The 25,307-nt window shown below is 37.5% G+C and overlaps 1 protein-coding gene across 1 annotated transcript; it reads right to left on the reverse strand.

The window, feature by feature from the left end:
• Window positions 1–7,513: 7,513 nt before the first annotated feature.
• mn1b (meningioma 1b) lies at window positions 7,514–23,124 on the reverse strand. Its single transcript, XM_067406935.1, has 2 exons — window positions 18,554–23,124; window positions 7,514–8,715 (listed from the first exon to the last, which is right to left on the reverse strand). Exons 1-2 carry the CDS (start codon window positions 22,044–22,046, stop codon window positions 8,507–8,509), a joined length of 3,702 nt encoding a protein of 1,233 aa, XP_067263036.1. The 5' UTR covers window positions 22,047–23,124; the 3' UTR covers window positions 7,514–8,506.
• Window positions 23,125–25,307: the final 2,183 nt, after the last annotated feature.

Consider the following 25,307-nt stretch of genomic DNA (forward strand, 5'->3'; position numbering starts at 1 on the left):
ACTCTTCAACCCCTCGATTTTGGCCGAGGGAGTGAGTCTACTCATATGTACACTTTAGGCAGATCCATAGACCAAAATGCAACATGACTGTGATATCACAACATTTACACAACTTGCAGTGCTCGCACTTAATTACCCACAAGTAATCAAGGGCTTAGCGTTTTCCATTTAGACCCATTGCAAGGGTTTCATCTGGGCACTCATGCAGTGTAAGTGACGTACATCTGAGTGAACGAGATGGAGGGAAGTTAGCGAGGGAAGGGCATAAAAACAGTGGACTTAAAACCTATAGGGTCCTGCTTGAAGGGATATAGTAGCTAGCACAGAATGCCTGTTATTAAAATAAATAAATAAAGTTTTCAACCGCATAGTATGCTGATGCCCTGTTAATTTATTGCCCTCTTTTTTGCCAATTACACTAAACTCATTTAGAATGGTCGCACGTATGCTGGTCAAAGGAATTATACTTCTGTTGGATCAAAATTATGAAAATAATTATATTTATCAGAAAGTGTGTTGGATGGTACAGATGGTGACCAATGAATTAAAATGGTTCAGAAAGCTTTGCATAAATCCGTCTCAGAAATCCCAGACAAACACACACAGACACCCAGGGGGCGGGCAGTCATCTTTGCTCAGTCAGACAGGGATGGCAACATGCCATGGGGTAGAAAGAGCACAAACCACCCCCATCCCACCGTAGAGCACTGTCTTACAACCTGGGGCTCCTTCCTGAATTAGCCCCCCACAGGGTAGAGAGATTTAGAGAAGAGGACTAGAACAGCTACACACACAACCACACTCTCACTGACCTGTGTCACCAGCACAATGTGTGGGTGTTTGTGTGTTGTCCTGGTAAACCTTACATTATGGGGACAAAATGTCCCCCACAAAAATGGCAATATGCGAAATCCTTGTCATTGTGGGGACATTTTTTGGTCCCCATGAGGAAAACAGCTTATTTAAATGTAAAAATGCAGAAACTTTTCTGTAATGGGTAGGTTTAGGGGTAGGGGTAGGGGTAGGGTTAAGTGGACAGAATAAACAGTTTGTACCGTGTGTGTGTGTGTGTGTGTGTGTGTGTGTGCGTGCGTGCGTGCGTGTGTGTGTTTCATATATTGACATATCTAGCCTATACAAATACAGTTGCGGCCATAAGTTTACCTTGTGGAATCTGCAAAATGTATGGAGTGAAAGCAGTATCAGAACCTCCTACAAATGCATGCAGCTCTTACTGTGTTCCCTCACACATTCAACACCTGGCTTAATCAGGGCTTGAAATGGGAGCCCAACAGTTCTATCCACTGAGCCACCCCACTGCCCTATGTTTTTATGTCATATCAGAATCAGACCTACTGTTTTAATAGCCAAGTATGCAAGCATTCAAAGAAGGTGTCTTGGCATTTGCTCCACTAATGCAACATAGAAAAATAATACAAAGAGAGGCAAATAAGGTAAAAATATTCAAATAAAACAGAAATAAAATGAAAAAGAAAATCAATTTATGGACAGTAATGACCCAACCCCTCTTCCTTGATTAATGTTTATAACCAAAATCATTTAATAGCCATCCCCTTTTACTAATAATGGGACTAAAAACAGGACACCTTAGGTAGGCTTTCAGTTGAAATTTGATTTAGCTATTTGGAATGATTATAATTTCACTTTATTATAAAAATGATATAAGAGTATCTATTTTTTTTTTTCAAAATAATTATTAGCATGTGTTTCTGTTTTTGAAAGCAGTGTGTTAGCATTTACAAATGTGCTACAAATGCGGGCTACATCTGAAAGCTTAAAAATGCTGTCTTCGGAGGATGCATTCCAAGGTAGGAAGGCATCAAGGCACATCCAAATTCAATGTTTGCTTCATTTCCTGTCTCCTGAGATATCGTTATCTCATCGATTTTTGTAGGCAGCATAGATGTATTCTTCACTGCCTTTGATATCCCACAATCCTGTGCTTTCCATTCTGTGGCAGTTGAGCTGAAAAAAATAAAGATGGCGTCTTAAAGTTGTGGTTAGTGGATAGTTTGTGTAAATGTACATTTTTGACCAACGTTTTCCACTTTTGATGTCATTTTCTAGTGAGAGATTACTATTGTAGTATAATTAAATATTTGCTTATGCCTTGTACACACCAGAAGATAATCAGGCTGATTTTGGGCCGACTTCTCTCCTTCCGAAAATCCTAGGTAATGTCCCGATTATCTTGATGGTTCTACAGATTATCCTATCAGATTTTCCTGTGGTGTGAGGAGTGTTAAGAGTGACTGAATCTGCTCAGAAGAACGTCAGAGGCGCCCCGATCACGAATCGTAAATATTCAAAATGTTGAATATCTACAATCAGAAATCCTGATGTGTGGGGGGAACCTAGAGGACAAACGCGCGCAATCCAATCAGAAAGCGAGCTGACAGAAGACAGAAGCATAACAAACGTAGTCATGGCGCAGCACAAAGTTAAATGAATTTGCACAGCAGAGATGGAGGATCGATTTATGGCAACTGCATGAGTGTTTATACAATGTGTCCGGTAAAACATACCAAAATCATTTCAAACACTATCAACGCAATTTCATCCTGCCTATCGTATGTCAATTTTATTCTGAAGTCTCGAGAGATTTTGCGAGGTTTCCCGTGTTCACAGTCGGGACTCCGGTTGAAAATCTGTTGGTGTGTGTTTGTCACATCATTACGGAAGCGGATTAGGGCCAAGCAATAATAAAAAAATAAAACCATCTAGATATTAAATTTGTTAAATTTCGAGAAAAAAAATCATTAAATTTCGAGAAAAAAGTCCACATAAAATGTTGAGAATAAGCTCATTAAATTATGAGAAAAAACTCGTTAAATTTCAAGAAAATGTCACTAAAACAAAATGTCACTAAAACAAATTCCTAGTATGTGTAAACAACATACCTGGCAATAAAGCTCTTTCTGATTCTGATTCTGAGAAAACAGTCGAGATAAAATGTTGAGAATAAACTCGTTAAATTATGAGAAAAAAAACTCGTTAAATTTTGAGAAAAAAGTCGAGATAAAATGTTGAGAACAAAGTCCATAAATTATGAGAAAAAAGTCGTTAGATGAGAACAAATTCGTTAAATTGTGAGAAAAAAGTTGTTAAATTTTGAGAAAAAAAGTTGAGATAAAATGTTGAGAATAAAGTCCATAAATTACGAGAACAAATTCATTAAATTACGAATTTGTTCTCATAATTTAACGACTTTTTTCTCGTAATTTAATGACTTTATTCTCAATTTTATCTCGACTTTTTTTCTCGAAATTTAACAACTTTTTTCTCATCATTTAACGAATTTGTTCTCATAATTTAACAAGTTTATTCTCAACATTTTATCTCAACTTTCTTCTTGAAATTTAACGACTTTTTTCTCGAAATTTAATAACTTTAATCTCGAGATGGTTTTGTTTTTTTATTATTGCTTGGCCCTAATCCTCTTCCGTACATCATGGCACACCACACACTATAGGAGCAAAATGGTTAAATCCAGGGGGGCGGGGTTTGTCCTCTTGTTTGTGGTCTCTCACACTTTGAACATCTTATAAGTTTTCACAAATCTTTTAGTGTTGTACCCAGCATTAATTATCACCAAGACTCGCTCTATTTTGCTGTAGATCAATAAACCGTTACGCTGTCTTTAGTCTAAACTGTTAGTCAGTCTGAAATCAGTTTTGCCTACAGAGTCATTGCCTGATAAGGCAGTGAGGCAAGAAGTCAGCTGCCTATGTTTTTGAATGCATAGTGTTACAGAGGTGGTGGAGTATGAATGACAAAAGAGTTCATGGATTTAGGAAGATATGGTCGTTGAATGCATTTTGTGAAAGCAATGAAATATTTCACCGTCTGGTCCACACAGACTTCTGTTTCTCTGAATATGTTAAAAATTTTGGCAATGTGACAAGTTTTGACCAATGCACGTTTGAGAAAAAAAAAAAATAATAACTGCAAGACCACTGAATGTTCATGAGCCTGACCTCTACTAGGCTGCCAAACACATATATTCCCCTGTGGTTAACTGCTGGTTAAAAACCCCAAGCCAGCAGAAGGAAAAAAGAGTTCTTGTTGTGGAAAGTAGGAGATAAATGGCTTAGTGGCTTTTTTGGGCCGTTTACATGACACTGTTTTCAACTAAAAACAGAAAATTTTTATGCATTTTGGCCATTTATTTATATATAATGGCATTTTGGGAGGGCCTGAAAATGCAAACGTTTGAAAATGGGTTTTGTGCAAGTTATACTGTTATCGTCTCCGTGTAAACTACAAAAGCATGGATTTGTGAAAACTGTGACATCATGCGTGTTACATGTTCAGTCTATCGGCGCTTTTCTTTACAAAGTGACATTGACAGTTACTGGATTGGCAGCAGAAATTTTTAATCATTTACGTATGGATCCTTGTGAACGAGGATCGTTTTGACAACGTTGTTGTCTGTACATTTTTACAATATCGTTGTCTTGTTAACATACACTTAGACTTGCTTCCCATGTGTGTAGAAGTGCTTTGTATGTGAATGAGTCATAAGGAAAAGAAGAGTGTGAACACAGGATTTGATGGAGCTGCATGTGTGGAAGTCTGGAGAAGTCTCAGACATAAAACATTAAAGAAACTTAAAAAGAATTTATTATTATCACTTAAATATCAGTCTTTAACACTGAACCATTTAGACAGTGAAACTAGTTGTAAATGTAACTACGGTTTGAGAGGAAAAGATACACGCTGAGAGACATCCTGTCAAATGAGGCTTCAAGAGAGTATTTGGCACACATGTAAAAAAAAAAAAAAAAAATGGGTAAAAGAATGCTTTGGAGCAGAGGTGAGAGTTAAGAGCATGTAAAGGAATGTGTGTATGTGCGTGTGTGTCTTTTGGGGAAGAATAAATGAAGGACTGCTGTGCTGTTGGCGGTACATTTTCCACTTTCTCACTTGCACACCAGCTGTAGATCATTAGCAATACTCAATAATCTTTAATCCATCTTCCAATATGATTTCAACAGGTAACTCTGGATTTGATTTATTTTAAAATTTGTTCTTGAACAGAATAGACAAGTCTCAAAAACTGGATCATGGACAAAGAAACGCCAGACAAGTGTCCAAACAGAGGATAAAAGTTCTGTAGTATCTTTGTATCTCTACTAATCACTACAGTACAAAACAACAAACCACAATTTTGCCAAGTAAGACAACATTCCTGCTTGTACATTTAGTCCTAACCATATCCCTACCCCTAAACCTAACCCTACAGATAAGTTATCCCCAATATCAGAGGGGAATGATAGATGAATAACAGTGATGTAGAAGCACCTAACCCTGATTCTAAACTTGATATAAACTGTAAACTTGTTTCTCAAATCTGATTGGTTGATCGGAATGTTGTTCCAGGAACATATTGTACTTGGTGAAATCCCATTCACTAAATACAGCATTCTATTAGACACATTTATCTCAAGACAGTACTTAAAGTACACAAATAAATCATCAGCCATACATTATGAACAAATAGGTAAAAATGCAATCAGCTCATTTGATTACTTCTTCAGTAAAATAAATCCAATGTGGCAGAAAAAGTGCATTTAACTTAGTTTACAAAAAAACACAATGCAACACTTTGAAAAAATTTCAAGCAGCAATTTTCAATTTTAGTGGGTTGAGTTTATTAGTCTTAACTGCATGCTTTGATTTCTGATCTAAGCACAGTTTGAGACATTGTTTATGAAACTGTAGAGTTTACTGTTTACCATTGTACTGTTTACCATGTCATAAATCTGTAGTAGTAGGATATATATATAATAATTTTGGGGTCAACTATTCCTTTAGCTCCTCCAACCTTTTTCTGATATTTTGTGAAAACATTGTTATAGGCATCAGAATGTGTACAGCTTTCTCTGAATGAATGCAGATGTGTTCACCCCCACTATTAGGCCTGCTGATAATCAAGTAATGTCATGTTGTCGTATAATTTCAGTCATTTTTCTGCGGCACAGTGTCTCAAGGCTTTGATAAACCTAGTCTCTCAAAGGTTAGATAAAGTGCAATCAAGAGATTACAACTACAACTATTCTTCAGTTTCTCTTGTGAAGTGGGCATAACTTCCATTCAGGGTTTAAGTATATTGGAGTACTCTGTGGTTGTCTTTGTTGTTTTGAAAGCTCTGAGTGCCTTAAAGGCCTTTTTGTAGCATTTATTTCAACTCTGATTTCTCTTCTTGGTTCTCTCTTTCTTCTGCCCACCCATTTTAAATGTAAAATTCAGTAAAATCGACCAAGAGAAAGGCAGCATGCATGAGTAAAGCAAATTCAGCACCTACGTTATTGACGCACATTCTCTTTTTCTCCCCTTTCTGAGACATTCACCTCTGGATCTTTGTAAAGTGTGGGTGGAGGGGTGCGTTCATAAGCAGGGTGGTTTTGGGGGGGGGGACTAAGGTCAACATTGTGGTATTTTCTCAAAGATGCATATCTGCCCTGAACAAACATGCTATGTATTTATAGGAATTCAGCATCCAGCTCAAGCAGCATGGGGCCAATTGGCTTTTTCGACAGTATTTGCCATGCTGCAAAGCTCAATGGGTTTTTTTTAATTAAATGGTTTACACTTAGTTAGACTTAATAGGAGATGTGCCTGTTGATAAAAATAACAACAGCTTACAGCTAAAGCATATGGGAAACACTTTATCATAAACTTCTTATATGGAAGATAAACAAATTAGTTATTGATAGAGTAGTTCATTTCTGAATATATATAAAAATATAGTAAAGTTTAATGACATTCATATACTTTAAAAAAAATATATTTTCATGATTTGTTATCACAACATTTTGTCAAATCAACTTCAATAATTAATGTGCTTCAGAAAACATTTTGAGTTTCTGTTGATTAAAACAATCACCTTCATTGTATTAACTCAAATTTTTTATTACAATGAACTGAAAAATTTTAAGGCAACCAGGTAACTTATATATATTTTTAAGTTAAAGTATAACCATTCTTTTTTTACAGTCTAACTATTTACCTTGACAAATTATGTCAATAATTATTTAATTTAATAATGTTTCCTACTATTGTTAATGTTATTATAAAATTCTTCTGTTTGACAGATGATGGCAAATGATAATCATAAAAACGTGTAAATAAGTGTTAAACAAGTAAAACCAAATGCCCAAATTAATTTTACAGTTATTAATAAATTTAAGTTTAAAAAATGTAAAATAAGCACATATTACTATAGTTTAAATGTTTACCATGGTTTTGGGAACCACTGGTCATTCATTGTAAGTGCAATCTTAAAAAAAAAGAAAACTTGCTGCTACTCACAGCAATAGTAAAACAAACAGAATTCTTCAAAGCGCAACCGTCACCATTAACATCATATTTATTGTTATTTAGTTACTCAATAAAACATATACATATATATACAATATGCAGGAAAACAGACAACTGCACTTTACATATTACTTTAAAAAATGAAAAGAAACAAAGAAAAAGGACCTCTGTAAATCTCCACATTGCCATTATGACCTTCCATCTAACCTTTTTCAGGTATTTAAGGTCAACTGTAACATTTTTCTAAAGAGTATAAGATTGCCTAAAAAAATTACATGTGCAATACCAATATTCTGGTTTCTATTTGATATCCATTTAACATCAAAAGGTTTCCTCTAGCTGTGTGGCATACCAGTGTTGAAGCATCCTTGGTGTTCAAGAAACAATCCGATGGGCTATGGGAATTTTGATTTAAAAGGATACATGGAAAATGCTGTAAACCTAATATACAAGTAATGAGGGAATCCAGATTAGAGTGACCAAAAGCGGTGGAGAAAGGTGGGGGGAGGGCCAGCGCTCCACATTAAAGCATTTTAAGACAGCTTGAAAAGACATGGCACATCATTGAATTTCTATGAATCATGTTCTAATAGGATTCCCCCTTTTGGTTCCAAAGAAGGCAGCAAGCAGCATGCCTGCAAGGACCAAATTTCAAAGCACTCATGTGTCCCTTGATGACAATAGAATTACCTGCCCTGAGGGAAGGGGAGGTCTGCCGTGTGGGCTAGAGGGTCAGGAAAAGACCCTAGATCTTATACAGAATCAGGGATTTTTAATAAGAAGAAGGAACAATAATTATTTCAAAGATGAAAAAAATGAAACCCCCAGAGAGGGCAAAAAAGTGGGCATGAGAGAAGCATAGAATACACAAAAATGGATGAACAGAATAGCCATCAGAATGCATAGACATATAAAGAAATATTGAGGTCTGGATCAGTACTGGTACACCATCATCTTGTCTTTTTATATACCATCCTACAGTAAGTTCAGTGTGACAGTCCTCATTTTTTTTCTTTTCTTTTTTTCTACAAAAAGGGCACAAATTCTCCTGACAAAGAAACACTGATTTATACTGCCTCCATATATAAAAAAAAAAGGAAGTCTTGTTTCCTTATCCTCATCCTGCTAGTTGAAAGGTCTTCTTTTCTCCTGCTCTGTTTCTTCAAGTCAACGCAGCTACGAAGGTTCCGAACCGGTTTGAGATGTCCGAGTGAAGGGAACGCCAGGAAGGAACGGGTCCCCCGCGCCCCTTAGACTCCCCAAGTTCATCTGTGCAGTGGACTGACAGGCACTGGAGATGAGAACCCATTCCTCCAGTGGTCCCCGAGGAACCTGCTCCTCCTGTGGTCTTACTTTGAGAAAGATCTACTTCTGAAAGAAAAACACAGGGGGAAGAAATTCAGTATGTTGATGTAACCATTACATTTTGTTAGTGAAATCTATGTAATAATTATATTACACAGCACTTTAAAAAGTGTCTTGTGTTGTGATAGACCAATTAAGTGATTTTTCAAATTTAAAGGATTAGCCTCAGTTTCCTGATAATTTACTCACATTCATGTCATCCAAGATGTTTATGTCTTTCTTTCTTCAGTTGAACAGAAATTTTTTGAGGAAAACATTTTGGGATTTTTCTCCATATAGTAGACTTACCAACGGCTTGAAGGTCCAAAATGTCAGTTTCAGTGCAGCTTCAAAGGGCTCTACATGTTCCCAACCAAGGAATAAGAGTCTTATCTAGTGAAATTAGCCTTTTTTTCTTAAAAAATAAATAAAAATGATATACTTTTTAACAAATGCTCATCTTGCACTGCCTGTGCGATGCGCCACACGTTACGTAATCATGTTGGAAAGGTCACAAATGTTTACAAAGCGAGCATGCAAAGACTAAGTCAAACGGCCTTTACAAATAAAAAGGTAAAACAACGATGTTGGACGATTTTGAAGTTGAAGGAGAAAATGAGATGGAGTACTACTACCGCGGAACTACTGCCTACGTCACATGCAACCTTTCCAACGTGATTACATAATGCATGCCGCATCGCAGAGCGGTGCAAGATGAGCATTTGTGGTTAAAAAGTATATCTTTTTTTTTTTTTTTTCAGAAAATGACCCTTATTCCTCGTCTTGGATCATGTAGAGCCATTTAAAGCTGCACTGAAACTGCAATTTGGATCTTGAAGCCGTTGGTAAATGTTGAAATCCATTATATGGAGAAAAATCCTGGAATATTTTCCTCAAAAAATGTCTTTGACTGAAGAAAGAAAGACATAAACATCTTGGATGACATGGGGGTGAGTATGCATTAGCATTGGCTTTAGGACCTATTCCCCCCGTTTCACTGCACAAAAACAAAGTGACCCTTCAGTCAAGGAGTCACAAAGCTCTGGGAAAGCTGACCTTTGACTCTGTTTGACCTAATTTACCTGCATAATGACCCTTCCAAAGCATTGACACACATGTCAACCCCCTGCCCCCATCTCATTTACTGCACAAAACAAAATCCATACAAAGGTTTATAAGGGGTTGTATTTGAAATGCCAATATGAGAGAAGAAATGATTGATAGACAGAGAAATAGAGAAAATGACATTTCAAAACACTATAATTGTATCAGTTTTGTACCCAATTAACATCTTTATTCAGATGTACATAAAAATGTATATAAGTAAAAACATCTTTAGAAATTTTAGTTTTTAAGGATGTGATCCTCTGTGATGTGATCTTTACGAATATGGACAAGCTCTTTTACATTTACTGTAAAAATTATCACATGCTTCCTTTACGCTACAGAGTAAGTGTTAGGAATTGACATGGCCTTCGTGTACTTCCAGTTTACCGATTATGTTATACATTTAACTGACATTAAAAATTAATACTGACACACCAAAGACATTTGAGGTAAAATTTCAAATCTTTAGGCTAATCATTTTCTGAATAAATCTGCAAAACCCAAAATGTGTTACAATTATCCCTACAGACACACACACACACACACGCATGCTATGTGTCAGCCATTTTGAGAGACGGGCGCCTGGTCTCGCCCTCGAGCCTGTCTGGACCAGTACTGCAGAAAAAAAATGGTAAGGTGTAGGGAAAGGTCAATAACCCGACCCCATCCCCCAAACCCTGAGGATAGAGGAACAAAAATAAAGGGAAAAGGAATCCAGAGAGGAGGCAAAGACATTAGTGTTATAAAAACAGAGAAAAGACAGAGGTGGGACTGCATAAATGATGACACACAAATGAACATCACATCTTTATATGGTGTTGTAATCTATTATATGGTGTGAAATATATACACATATCCTCCCCCCCACCCCACCTAACTTCACACGCCTAAGGCAATAACACACACACACACACACTTATGCACGCATTCGGTCCTTTTCTCTTCTCTTACGTCCTGCAGAGTTTGCCAATAGTCCGTGGTAGCTGGGCACAGCAGGCTGCACTACGGCCTGGATAAGCAACCAAGCATTCACAAACACAAACACACACACACTGCTCAGCAGCCATCAAGCTGCCTGCTGCTACCCCCAACACACACACACACACACACACATAGCAATGTGAGAACTGTGCAACCCCAAAACACAGTCACACACAAATGTATGTATTTAAGAGGCCCAGTGTCTATCCCAAAACACAGCACACACATAACCTGATACAGCACTTTCAACATTAAATCCACACATATCACAACATTTAAAAAAAGAAAAACCTGTATGGAAAAAAATAACTATTAGCCAATGCTGTAGTAATATTCCCCAATCTCAAAAATTCTGTTGATCCCTTTTTTTTTTTTTTTTTTTGGTCTCAGAAACTTACAGAGATTGTGACTGGTCTTATCTTCCTTATATCATTAGTCTCAAACAAAATGCCTAAAACTATTTTTACTGGTATTTCCATCACAAAATGCAAATCTAGTTAATGTTGTGTCTGTTAATATTGATCTAAAATATCACAGTTGTGAAAGATATATATTTAAATATCATTCAATTTCTGACAATGGCATTGGAAGAAAAGTCAGCGTCTGCCAACTTTAGGTGCATCTAAATATTTTCTTCTTATTTCTATTCCTTTGTTGTTGTTCAGAATTACTCCAGATTGTAGGTTTACTCATTTTCTTTTAAATATTACTCCCCACACATGGCCCCATTCATTTCTGATCAGGAAATACTACTTCTGTTCACAGCGTAATGCACTGATTCAAGGACCTTGGGATTCCAGAGAAAATATGCTAATTTTGATCTGCATGCTGGCTCTTTAATTGCTATCCACAAGAGAATTTGCAAAAGACTTATTTGAAGGTTTGAAAGCTTAAATTCCCCTTCCTGCAGGAGTCTGATGGGAGGTTTGAGTTCAGGTCTCTCTCTCTCTCTCTCTCTCTCTCTCTCTCTTTCTCTCTCTACCACCCTCCCCCTCCTCCAAAACACACACTTGGGAAACTAATATGTGATTTACTGCTGCAAGACACAAATCTTCAAGTCCGGCTTCTATCTCAATCCTCAGTAGAGGAAATGACAGAACTGTCTGATCTTATGTTTATATTTGAAAACATTTGTGGTCACACTTTATATTAGGTGTCTTTAAGCACTACTTTAACAATACTTCATCAAAGAAAAAGAACATTTGTTAGGTACAATGTACTTATGTTCATTATATATTGCAAAATACTTGCTGTTGCTATAGAGGTGGGATACAGGTAGGTTAGGGATGGGTTTGGTGGTATGATTCAGTTTAAGAGTGGGTTAAGCTGTAATTACATCTGTGTAATTACAGATGTAATTACAGAAGATAATTACAGCTGTAATTGCAGATATTTAAAAAAAATAATAATAAGTACAATGTAAAAACAATAATTAGATACTTAATATAAAGTAATATAAACTTAAAATAACGTGGGACCACATTTATATTAATAATACACAAATATATTAAAATGACACTAAATATTTAAATAACATTTAATTTTTTTTATTAATATTACAAGCGTAATTAAATTAATAATTATTATTAAAATTACAATTTATTTTACAATTATTTAAAGCAAAATTTACTTATTAATTTTTATAAACTTAATTAATAGTTGTTCAAATTGACCAGCTCTCTATTTTCCTTTCCTTTTATTTTCAATTATTTAACAGCACAAAATATATCAATTATCAATAGGCTTTAAATGTCTATAAGCAGAAAAGAGCATTGCATTTTTATAACTAGCCAATGCATCCTGATTAAACAGATTTCTTATTTTGGGTGCGTCTCAATCAGCTCCCTAGTTCAGTAGTCAGGGCACTGATCATGGATTCGGCCATTTTAAGGGCTGTCACAATAGCAAAAATCACACTGAAACGTTCCCTCCCTAAAAAGTCCCACAATGCACCCTAAAAACCAGGGAGCATCGATGTTCACTATGTTTCTTTACCGGAAATTCTGAAGCGTGAAACATAAATCACTCAAGCCAACTCAATACACATCATGACACAAGATACATGTTTTAAATAACAAATGTATAGACAGGTTCAGAACAGTGCCTTATCACTGTCCCAAATTTGTGTACTATACTAATTCACGACCTAGGAAGTTGATTGAGAAGCACCATATGAACCATCTAATGACCATTTATTCTTTCTCTCTCTTCTTCCTAACAATTAGCAGCTGTAAAATCACAACCCATTTGTTATTTTCCCCCCAAATTAATTATGATTCCCGGACAACAACCTGCATCACAAATGACATAACCATCACCCTGCCTGGTAACATTTTTACACACACACACATACAGTAAGAGGGCTGAAGTAGGAGAAACAAGTATTTGGAAAACACAATTTCAAAATAGAAGAAAACAAAATGTGAGCTTGTACAATGAAGATTCTTCTAGAAGCAAACTGAAGCATATAACTTGTTAAGGCAGGCTTTAAGTCTAACTGTCACATGTTAAGTCAATATGTGCTCTGCTGTAGATATGTATGTGCACATCAGAAATCACATTTGTCAAACACATCCTCAAACATCTTTGCCTTTGGGAGAAAAAGGGGTGAATTTTTGGCTACATTATCAAGGAAGCTTTTAAAAAACCTTAAAGGTATTTTTATCTATTTGTGCGTGTGTGTGTGTGTGTGTGTGTGTGTGTGTGTGTGTGTGTGTGTGTGTGTGTGTGTGTGTGTGTGTGTGTGTGTGTGTGTGTGTGTGTGTGTGTGTGTGTGTGTTACCCTTTCCTTTCCCATCTTAATTTTCAGAGACGAGAACAAGTAAATCATCTGAAGCTTAATCCCACCGCAGGGCTATAAAAGTATTGCTTGGCTTATTTGAGCTCTCCAACACCTGGAACTTTTTGTCATGTTTCTCAAACTATTCCTAAACTTTTTTTTTTTTTTTTTCGTAAAGTATGTTAATTGCTGATTTTTATTCAAATGTCTTATGTTCATGTATTTTAGAGTTTAAATGTGAAATATGAAAATGTATTTTCTTGCTTTGAAATATGGGCAAACATATTTGAAATGATTTTAAATATATTTATAAAATATACAAAGAAATGGTCAAAAATGTATCCGTGGGAAAAAAATATTTACGGAAATGTATTTCTTGGATTTTGCTGTGTTTTGTTTAAAAATATACTTGAAATGTATATATTTTTTGCCGTATGGGTTGTAATATTAGCACAAATGCGTTTACAAATTCCGACCACTGATAAAATGATTGGTAAATTGGTGAAGGTATACGTTCTGGAGGAAGTCAATAAGAAGCAAGCTAGTGACAGAATGAGAGCATGAGTTGCCCTGAGCTGTTTTTCCATTTTACACCAAATGTGAATCACAGCTTTGTTTTGGGTGTTAGGAATGGAATGAAAGAAAGAAACAAAAAAAAGCAAGGCAGGGAAAGTAATGAAAATCATTCATGTTTTGCAACTTGTCACAAATGAAGCATCAGTAAAGTGTTACGCTTATACGCTGTCCTGAGTTAGAAAGGTTGTTTACAGAAATAAGTGTACTTTGAGTGTTTGGTCACTCATCAGTACTCCCCACCATTATATTAAGGTATTATTGGACACGTAAGGTGCACAAACCCAGCTGACATTAACTTTGAACTCAGCCATTTAAACTGTCTACCTATCATGCAGGAGAATGCAGAAATATTGTCTGTATCTTAGACAGGCATAATAAAACCCTGCGTAAGTTGCTCTGTCATTTATCATGTCCACAAAGAGTCCAGTGGGGGTCATTAGTACCATTTGCAGTAAACACTTCAGGGGGCCAAAAGGAAATCCTCAGCAGTGCAGCTACTGCAGTAATGACTGATGACAACCAAAAGCTCACACACAAAAGTGACGTACAATGTATTCACACCTGCTGCTCAAGACATTAGAAAACCTGTCACAAAAAAACTTAAGTAAGAGTTATATTCCCCAGTATACAATCATTTTTTTCTATAATAATTACCTATATATACACAGTATAGGCAATTATTAATACAAGAAATACCACAGACCTCTTAGTTGTTTTCTTATACTACTATAAATAAAGACTAATCCAATCTTAATGTGTGTTTATATATCCCCAAATGGAGGTTTGTCAGATTTAACTCACATGTAACTAATTATTTTACTGAAATTTGAACCCAAAATTTAAATGTTATTCTCTGAAAAAAAAAAAAAAATATATATATATATATATATATATATATATATATATATATATATATATATATATATATATATATATATATATATATATATATATATATAATTATAATTATGCAGTACAAAACATACCCTGTGTTCTCAGGAAGTGAAAGTTACATCAAACTAGCAAAGATCGCCTTTCAAAACTCTGCACTAACAAGGAGACTTGAGAGAGAAGCCAGAGAGAGGGCGACAATCACAGAAGCACAGGAACACCCACTGGGAAACAAAACCATCCAAAAATAACTATGTAAGTATTTCTGTAAGTTTTGTAAGTACTTCTGGAGTTTGTATACATAATAGTGACTAAGTTGAATTTTGTGCTTTTGTGATCAGACGAGTCAACACTACTGGTGTTTGACAGTACACAGAACAAAGAACAAATATGAAAACCCTGCAACCCAGTCAAAGATGTTCCATTTCAAATTCACACATCCAATCCAAAATCAAATCCAAAAAGTCTGCTGGTATGTGTTATGCATACTTGGCTATGAAAGGCTATGAAATTTCAGTGTGTGTGTTTGACACCTGTAAGGACTGAGGATTTAAGAAAGATTCAGTAGGATATTTTGCTTAGATAATTTTAACATAAAACATTATTACATGAAATAGACTCATGCAGGATTTATTTTAAAATAAAAATCAAACATTTTATGTTAAAATTATTTTTTGCACATTATCAAAATTGATGTAACCTGTCAAGGTCTTCAAGTCAAATGGTACTTACAATCTTATTTTTAAATGTGTAGAAGTACAAATTGATGCACAAAACATTGCCGCATTGCGCTGCTAGAACTGACAGCTGAATCTGTGTATATTCCTAGGCATAATGTGATCTGTTATCTGTGGTTATTTTATGAAAACCTAAGAAATATATATATAATAAAAAATCTAAATATTATCAAGGATATATTCCTGAACAATACACTGTGAGCTAATACGTTTAATCATAGGAAATGTTTTACTCATCTATATACATAATAATGTTAACTTGGGTAGCAAGTGCTTCAAGATTTAACACTGAAATAAACTGCGTTTAATAAGTCAGAAATATTTTTTAATATGACTCAATATACCTGACTACATTTGGTTACACCAAGCAAAATTTGTATTGGTCATATCTGCTAGAAATAGCTGCTTAAGTTCACAACTACACATTTTCACTTTGTACAGCAGAGTGCAATTAATTTCAAGGCGCCTTAATGATCTTGAGACTCATAAAATAAATTACTGCATCCTATAAATCCATATTAACAATGTCCTATAAGCACCTTAGTCACCTAATTAAAATTACTAGAAGCATTCATATGCTTTAAAAGTTAAGTGTTATAAAGGCCTATAAAAATTACGGTGTGAATGAACCTCTTATAGAATTTAACAGTCCCCTTGTGTGCTGGCGTGCAATGCATCCGATGCAATTTCACAAGCCGCAAACACTTTGTAACCCTTCTCTCATCTCTGCTGTCTACGCCACTCAAATGAAAATCTGTCAAGGCTGGTGATTTGTGCTAACTAGCTATCGATCGCACCAGCACAACGTGCGTTTACAGCTCGGGGGGTTGAATGCGAGGAGGAGAGGGAAAAAAAGGAGAGAAGGAGACTGCAAAATGAGGAGAGCAATGCACAGTTGGTGGGGGAAAAGAAAGGAGGGAAATACTGAGAGAAAAAGACAATGTTTTGCATTTGGTTTACACTGATTGCATAGACAGATGCGCAACAAATCCATTTGGCTGTGTGGTGGTGGATGCGTTTGCTAGTCTATAAGACAAAATAAGTGCCAAGAGATGGGGATGGTGCACTTGACAACACTGAATGTTAAACAATGGACCTTGACTTAAGGTTGCCTTCTCTGAAAGCTCCCCCCTGCACCCTCCCACCTGCAGTTAGCCCAAACAAAGGGGCACATAATGCACACCGGGGGCGAACTATTAACACGTGTGAAAGCGCACTCCGGCTGTGGCGATTCAATTATGCGTGTCCGTCCCGCTGCCTTTTCAGTAAAGACAATTACCGTTTCATATACTGATTAAACTAAAGGACAAGTGCCAGAAGAAGGACGCACACATCAAATGTATGAGCTCATGGTTTACATAATTATGCTGCTTTATGTAAATGTGTAAGAAAGTATTATAAGAAGAGAGACATAATAGGTCTTTAAAGAAATGTTTTAAAAGAAATAATCAAAAAATTGAATTTGCCATTAACCAGCTGACACAGAATGCATTAGAAGATGGCTTATTAAATTATTGTTATTGTTGTTATTATTATTAACAGTAATCATCATCAGTAATAATAATGATTTTTATTAGTATTAGTATTATTACACAGCTATAACCTTCATTAGTTGTTCTATTGGTCTTTAGGTTTAACACACATGGAACTTCATATGTACCGTCAACGAAAATTTTTGAAAACAATTATGTAACTTATTGTTAAAATATTGGCACTTTGTGTATGTTTTATAAAGCATAAAAACATTAAAGCCTTGAAAAATTCTTAAACTATTCTATCCATCAAAGTGTGTATCAAAACAGTGGCCTAAAAAAGCCATACTAAGAACTCAATTACAGACATTTGAGCAGGTTTAATTTAATTAATTTAAAAATAATAATAATAATTATAATAATAATCATAATCATCATAATAACAATAACACACACACACACACACACACACACGCATATATATATATATATATATATATATATATATATATATATATATATATATATATATATATATATATATATATATATATATATATATTTATTTATTTATTTATTTATTTATCCTTTGTTAGTTAATGTAGCACAATATAACTGCCAAAATCCTTAAATAAATGCTTAGCTTTTGCAAATGTTTAGAAAGCCACTTGATTTTGATGTTTCTTTAAAAAACAAAACAAAAACAAAGGTAGGCTAGGTACTCTATTAAATTAAATGCATTTAATACATAGAAATCATGACCTCATTTTTGTATTGTATTTGTATTTTATATTGTATTGCATTTTTGTTTTAATTATTTGTACTTTTTATGAAGTGTTAATATTTTTTTTCCTCACAAAGCCATTTTACATGATAATTTTTTTCAACTACCTTTGTTCTGTTAAATTTAGTTTGGTACATTTAAATTTAATAACATTTTTTTTTTTTTTCATTTTTTAAAGCCCTGACTAACATAGTTATGACCTTAAATCATATCGGAACAATCTAAAAAACAAATAAATAATTGCATCGCAAAGATCTGTATGTAATTTTCCTTTTAATGATAACGTAATGCAGAGAAAATGATATCATTGCTCTTGCTTAAAAATACTATCATGTAAAGGAGAGCATTTTGCATGTATGCCTACATGAGTATGTTTGTGTGTGTGTGCGCAAGACAGAGGGAGAAAGTGAAAATAAATTAAAAAAAAAAGGCTATACATTTAAAAATATTGCCACCTCACACATTTTATAGAGTATTTTACTGGCATAAATAAAATAAAATAAAAAATCTGTACTGTAGTAAAATTATAAATATTTACCTTCTTTGATGGTTCCCTGGACTTTATTTTTTTCCCAAACAGACTTCTCCTCCTCTGAATCCTCAAGCAGAGACTTGTCACTGGGCACATACCAGGTGGCATGCTGCTCAGCCATGAGTGTGTCCAGATCAATGGTGCCCACAGAGCCCTTCCCGGCATCCGGGCTACAGCTAGAAAGCTCTCCATCTCCATTTTGACCACTGCAGTCACTGCTTTTTTTGTTATTTTTTACAGCTAAAGGCTGGTCTTCTGAAATGCTGAACTGCTGCCGTTGAAGCTGGATCTGAGCCTGCAATATTTCTAGTGGGTGAATTTCATCTTGGCCAGAGGTGCTAGAGGGTGTACGGGCTTGCTCCATACCTGGTGTACCCGGATGGCCCACTCCACCAAAGCCATCCGATGTTGAGGTAGTGTGGTTGGAGAGGCCCATGCCTTGCCCTTTCTGCCCACCTATTAGTCCGTTGTCTCTCTGCAACTTGGGCGAGCCTAACAAAGGGCTGCGGCCAGCCTTCACAGTGGACGGAGCATCTGAGCTTGATGATACCTCATCCTCATTGCTATAATGTGTGCCCACGTCATCTGTAAAATCCATGCGAGGTGAACAGACTTCAGACTTTGATACACTTTGGATGCCACTGTCAAGAGATGACATAAGGTCAGCCTGATCTCCCAGCAGCAGGTCACCCCCTTTCCCCCATGAGGGAGAGGTGTGGGGCTTCTCTTGAGGTGTGCCTGTACATCTCTCCCCGACACCAGCTGCTGAGGCCACCTGCTGGCTGGGACTTACAACAGGGTTACTGTTTTCAGAGGGGAAAAATATCCCAGGGCTCACATGGCCACTGTCTCTTTTTCTCCTCCCTCTCCCTCTCCCACTCCCTGTTGCTGCCTTCCCCTCACTGCAAGGGGTAGTGTCCATATTGTAATTTGGGGAGAGGGTGCTGGCTTCCCCCTGCACCGTATGATTTTGACCCGGTGGTTTAGTGTTGCTATTTCCAGCAGGAGGAACTTGCCCATTTTGGGGGGCAGCAATGCTTGGGAAATATTCAGTCCCAGCATTCCCAGTGCCATTAACCGCACTGTTATTCAGGTCCTGTTCTGTCTGACTCAGCTTTCGTTTCCCTTCTCCCTGAGTCTTCTTGTTGAATGTCACATTGAGGTTAGGGGCCCCCAGGCTGGCAATCATGTTCTGACAGGCAGTAGAGAGGGCTGCCAGGCAGCTCTGTCCAAAAACATTGTCCTTGCCACTCGTTTTGCTAAAATTCCCTAAGGAGAGTCCCCCAAGTTTGCTGACTGAGGAACGCTGGTTAGTGGGAAAGTCTGACTGGGATGTAAAACTCCCTGGTGAGGTGCTCACTCCTTGAGAGTTACAGAGAGAGGCTCCCTGTCGATTAGAGCCCCCATAGGGAAAAGAGGACGGACCACCCATGGGTGGTCCTGGAAAGTCATTAGGGCGCCTTTCTGATGGTGTGTTGGGCAAACCAACACCTGTACTGGGCGACTGCATCTGTGAGAGGTTTCCCATGCCACTGTTGAATTGTGAGTGGATGTTGGGTGAAAGTAAGGGCTGCACGTGGCCCTCCCCCGGTATCCTCATAGGCTCCTGCATGCCCATTCCATTCACACCAGCTCTGAACATCATGCCAGGACCATTTTGCTGCATTTCATGAGCCCCCACCTCTCCACCTGGACCCATGCGATGGCCCAGCATTTCCCCAGGTGGATGTGGCCCAGGAAACCACCCACTCTCCAAAGCTATGTGTGGGTTCCGTCCATCAAAGTTCACCATCCTCCCACCGTTTTCTCTCTCGAAACTCGACTGAGGCATGCCTCCCACCGGGCCCCCATGCCCCAGGGGCCCTTGAGGAACATCACTGTGGTGACCCAGCTGCTGCAGATTCGGTTGTCTCATCCGCTGTTGCTGACTCCGTGAGGCCATTTGCTTGATCATCGATGCTGCATTTTGTTGCTGCTGCATTGACTGCTGCTCAGGCCCTGTAAGCTGCAGTGATGGGCCTGTTGAAAAGCCATCCGTCACAGGGGGGGTGAACTCTCCAGGCAGGCCAGGGTAGGCTGCTGGAGAGAGATTATTCTCCATTCCAGGCGGGTTATGCATACCACTGTTCCAACTGCCGCAACTCTCCCCGCCATGAGTGGCATTTGGAAAATCAAACCTGGGCCTCTTAGCCATATTTAAATAAGGAGAATCAAAGTGTTGCAGCCTCTGATTGGAAGGCTGCTGAGGAGGGGGTGGCTGCTGTTGCATGTTGAACATGGGGTCGCCATAACTATGCATCCGTCTGTTCTCTGGTCTGTGAATAGGGTATTCAAACTGATTATGCTGGCCAGGCATCATGACGCCTCCCTCCTGCATGCCGGCATTTGCGGAACCCGTCTCTGATTGTGGGGGCTGTGGGAGAGATGGTGGGCAAGTGTTCTGTCTGCCAATCAAGCCTGGCTGCTGCTGCAAGAGAGGATGCCTGGATCCAGGCTCTATCCCCACTGGTATTTTGCGTCCACCCCCAAAACGTTCAAAGAACACATTGTGCTGGGCTGAGGGCTGCTGCTGTTGAGGGGGGGCATGGGGGTGTTCTTTAGAGATGCCCTGCATTCCAGGAGCACGAGACAACCCTGGGTTTCCAGGAAAATTGGGCCCTGGCACCTGACGCCCAGGCCCAAAATGAGAAAGCTGAGAATCAGATTCAGAGGGGGAGTACACAGACACTTCAAAATGTCCAGATGAGGGCTCATTGGAATAGCTGTAGTCCAGTCCATCAACACCACCTGGTGGGGGCATTCGTCTGGGCTCTAGATTGTGACTTTCTGACGAAGAGGATGAGGAAGACAGGCCATGGAAGGAGGCAGCACGATTAGGTGATTGGTCCAAGGGAAGACATGGGGCAGGGACAGGGTGGTTTCCGCTGGGGGGTCCATGGTGCTGAAAATCAGGCATGGAGCCTGGCCTTTGCTGCTGCTGGGACTGCTGCTGAGAGAAGCCATCTGCTGACTGCCCCTCAGAGAGTGGGTCAAAACCCTCTGTGAATCCCTGCTGGAGCCCCATACCGCTGTTGTAACCCATTATCCTTCCGCTGTGTAAGCAAGAGGACCCAGGTTCAGGTCCAAAATTTCCACCAAAGTGTTGATGGTGTGAATGTGTTTGATGTCCATGGGGATGATTATGAGGTCTTTGAGGGTTAAAAAATCCATGCATCGAGGCCTGTTGTTGCTGTTGGAGATTCCCCACATGCAATTCAGAATGTCCTCGCTGAAATCCACCATACTGTTCGCCTCCATTCATGTTAATGTTCATCTCAATCACAGGAGGCTCGTTAAGTGGGCCCATACCAGGCTCGACTGTCCCTTGTGGGCCTCCAGCATGAAAACCTGGGCTCTTGTAATGAGAGTTCATGCTCACTCTTGGCTGGTTAAAGTTTTTCTCAGTGTGGCCAAAATTTCTGTTATTAATCTGTGGACCAAACTGTTCCAGCCCAAACATACTTCCCACAATCAGTCCCGCATGACAACCAGCTTTCCTGGCTCCACTGCACTGTCTACGGTCTACTTTATTTTCTTTCTTTGGCAAACTCAAGTAACATCAACAAGTTGTGAAATATAGGGGTAAATTTCAAATGTGATATTGCCATTAATAATAATAAAAAAAAATACGCTTGTAGTGGTAAATCACAGTAATGTATAATTAATTACTGAGAAATTCTATGATATTGTAAATTAATTTTAAACTGTAATACGAAATGTTCTACAAAAATATTAAAATTCACGGTCTAGTCCATAATGTGTTCCATGTTTTTTCTTCACTGTTTCAAAAGTATTACATAAAATGTAAATAAAACAACAAATTACGACGTGTAATATTTGCACCGAACAGAAAAAAAGTTTTTTTTTGCCGAAATTTGCTCTACATAAGAGCAAAACAAGACTGCTATAAAAAAACAACTCTCTTACCACAAATACACCCTCACCTGACGATCTCACGACAGCTACAACACATATAGAAAAATATATAAAACATGTTCCGTCAAATCATCCTCCACAGACTATTATTCCAATATGCTGTCAAATGTCCAGAGTGAGGTAAACATTCTATTTAAAAATCCATTTTGAACGCATATCACAACACTATCCAGAGTACCACAAAAATATCCATGTCCATATGAATCCAGAACAGCGTATTATTTGGTATCCACTTCTTTTAGAAATGGGTAAGCTTCTTTAAAATTGCATAAGTTGTAAAGAAATAGTTCCCTTGGGCTGAGCTGAACAAGCGATGACACCAAAGTAAAGGACAGGAGAAAGTCCCGTGTATTAGGGGGTAAACCCCGAACACCCGTCTTTGTGCGCCCGTCTTTTGGAGCTCCGAGCGATAGGCAGCACATGCGCTATCCAAAGCCCGCCACCACTGAGCTGCTGGGCAACACAGTCCCATCGGTCCTGCTCATTTTCCGCGCAATCGAACAGCTTGACTGCAATTTCAATTACAGTCAACACTTGCACATTCAGGGGGTCCTCTTTTAATAGCACCGGTTTTGAGATTTGCTCCACTCCAGCTGGAAACGATTCACCGATAGATCACATACTGATGTCTGAGACGCTCAGCACTGCGCGCAACGACCGCAAGAACCAGCAACAAGTTTTGCATTTCAGCAAGGTCCTCCGCTGCTAACATCAGCCAATGGCATACATGCCGAGGGAGGGACGAACTCTTAAGGTAGTCCAGGGTTTGTCTATTTGCGTTACGAGAAAGGTTTTCAGGTGCTTCAGAGAAAAATATCTGCTTTATTGGATCCAAATCCATTCACTGCAAAAACTCCTCTCAATGGAAAATAATGAAAAGTGCTATATACCATGCGTTTCATTTTACTGTGTTTTTAGAAGAAAAAGTATGATTATACATAGAAAACGTACTTATATTTAACAATAGGCCTGAAGTTATATTTTTTTATAATAATATAAGTATGATTAATAGAATTTTTGGACATTTGTGAAAATAGGCCTATATTTAACAAGGCAATATAACAATTAAATATCAATTGCCCCTTTTTATGGAGAAATGAGCATTCCAAAATACCCCCGAGAACATCCATGCACATTGTTGAATTTTTATTATTATTATTTTGTTTTAGTTAGGCTATGTAAATTTGAGTGCTTTATATCGGTTTTTATGTTGTTAGTGTATAGCAAAATAATAGCATTAGATTTAGTGTCATGAGTTACACTGATGTTATTTTGGCTTTACAGTATTTATGCACATTTTATAGTTATCATATATGGGCTAGGGTCAGTAAAACATACAGTTGCAAATACATAAATAAATAAAAATACCATCTTATAATCAAAACATTGTCGACCCCAGCTATGATTCTTGTGCGTTTAATATCTTGATTTACGGCTGCTGATAACTGAACAGCTCCATGAGAGATTTGTGATGCTTTGACACTTATCGTAGACTTTTCGACAGTGAAAACCTAGATTTTGTGGATTGAAAAAGCATGAAAAAAATCCATTTGTAGGGAGCCTCAGTCCAGCCCCATGCAAATGCCTAACAAAAGCGCAAATGCGCGGCATAATTACCACCCGGAGTTTGCATTGTTAGCGCACATCAAACTGCGAATTAACATTTCCATTCAGATTAATTGACCAATTAACATAATTCTGTTTACATTCGAAATGAATGCGATTTAGTTCAAAGGCAGCGACACATTTTCATCTATCTATCTATCTATCTATCTATCTATCTATCTATCTATCTATCTATCTATCTATCTATCTATCTATCTATCTATCTATCTATCTATCTATCTATCTATCTATCATCTATCTATCTATCTATCCGAGTATGAAGTACGCTTTGAATGTATCAAAGCGTCATGAACCCTATACAAAGCATTGCTGCCCACAGTAATGGATCAAGTGTGAAAACTGATTATCCTCTTTAAATGTAGCTACTAGCTACTGTCACGCTTGTGCGTAAAACTGCATGCATTTCAGTTACCCTAATAATGTTATTACGGACGAGAAGAGAAAACCCGTCCGCATGCTGTTGTGAGTTCCATCAACTGAATACATCACCATTAATAAAGATTTGAACGTACACCACTCATAGAATCTGACAGTGACTATTCAGAGTTGCTATTATTGTCTGTTTTTCTTGTTTTAATTACGAAATACACTAATAGGCCTAAATCAGTCTGAGCTTTTGATCAACAGAGTTGTTTCTTACTTTAAATGAACATATAAGGTATAGCATTATTTTTCCCCATGTCCCTAGACGCATATTAAAACACAGCAGCTTTATAATAATAATAGGCTAATAAATTAATTAAGGCACCCATTTACTAAGCATTTGTTATTCTACCACAACTCACAATGTAAATAAATGAGTGTTACATATTAAAAACATCTTCTGTCCCTTCTAACATAACAACAATAATAAAATAAGCAATTTTGCCGAGATAAGTAGGCTATAGCCTAATCATTTACTACAAGCATTTGTTATTCTACCCAAAGGACCTTCACATTTAACTCTTAAATGAATCTTGCATGAGAAAACCACACACGCTGTAAATAAATGAGGGTCAAGTGACAACAGTGACTATTTGAAACATCAGCTGTCCTTTCAAACATAACACGAATACGAAATCTCGATGTAATGGCATTTAAGCATAGAACAGACTGACTTTTCTAAAGTAATGCGTTTTTCTCCTATTTAGGAGGAGGCGCGTTTGAAAAGCAAATCCAT

This window comes from Chanodichthys erythropterus, chromosome 13 (genome assembly GCF_024489055.1).
Source record: "Chanodichthys erythropterus isolate Z2021 chromosome 13, ASM2448905v1, whole genome shotgun sequence".
NCBI classification, from domain to species: domain Eukaryota; kingdom Metazoa; phylum Chordata; class Actinopteri; order Cypriniformes; family Xenocyprididae; genus Chanodichthys; species Chanodichthys erythropterus.

Excerpts from the sequence above, each read along its gene's own strand:
- mn1b (XM_067406935.1), bottom strand. The coding sequence starts at position 22,046 with ATGTTTGGGCTGGAACAGTTTGGTCCACAGATTAATAACAGAAATTTT. Across the intron at positions 8,716-18,553 it reads CCAGGGAACCATCAAAGAAG|AAGTAGATCTTTCTCAAAGT; the intron begins GTAAATATTTAT and ends TTTTTCTTTCAG.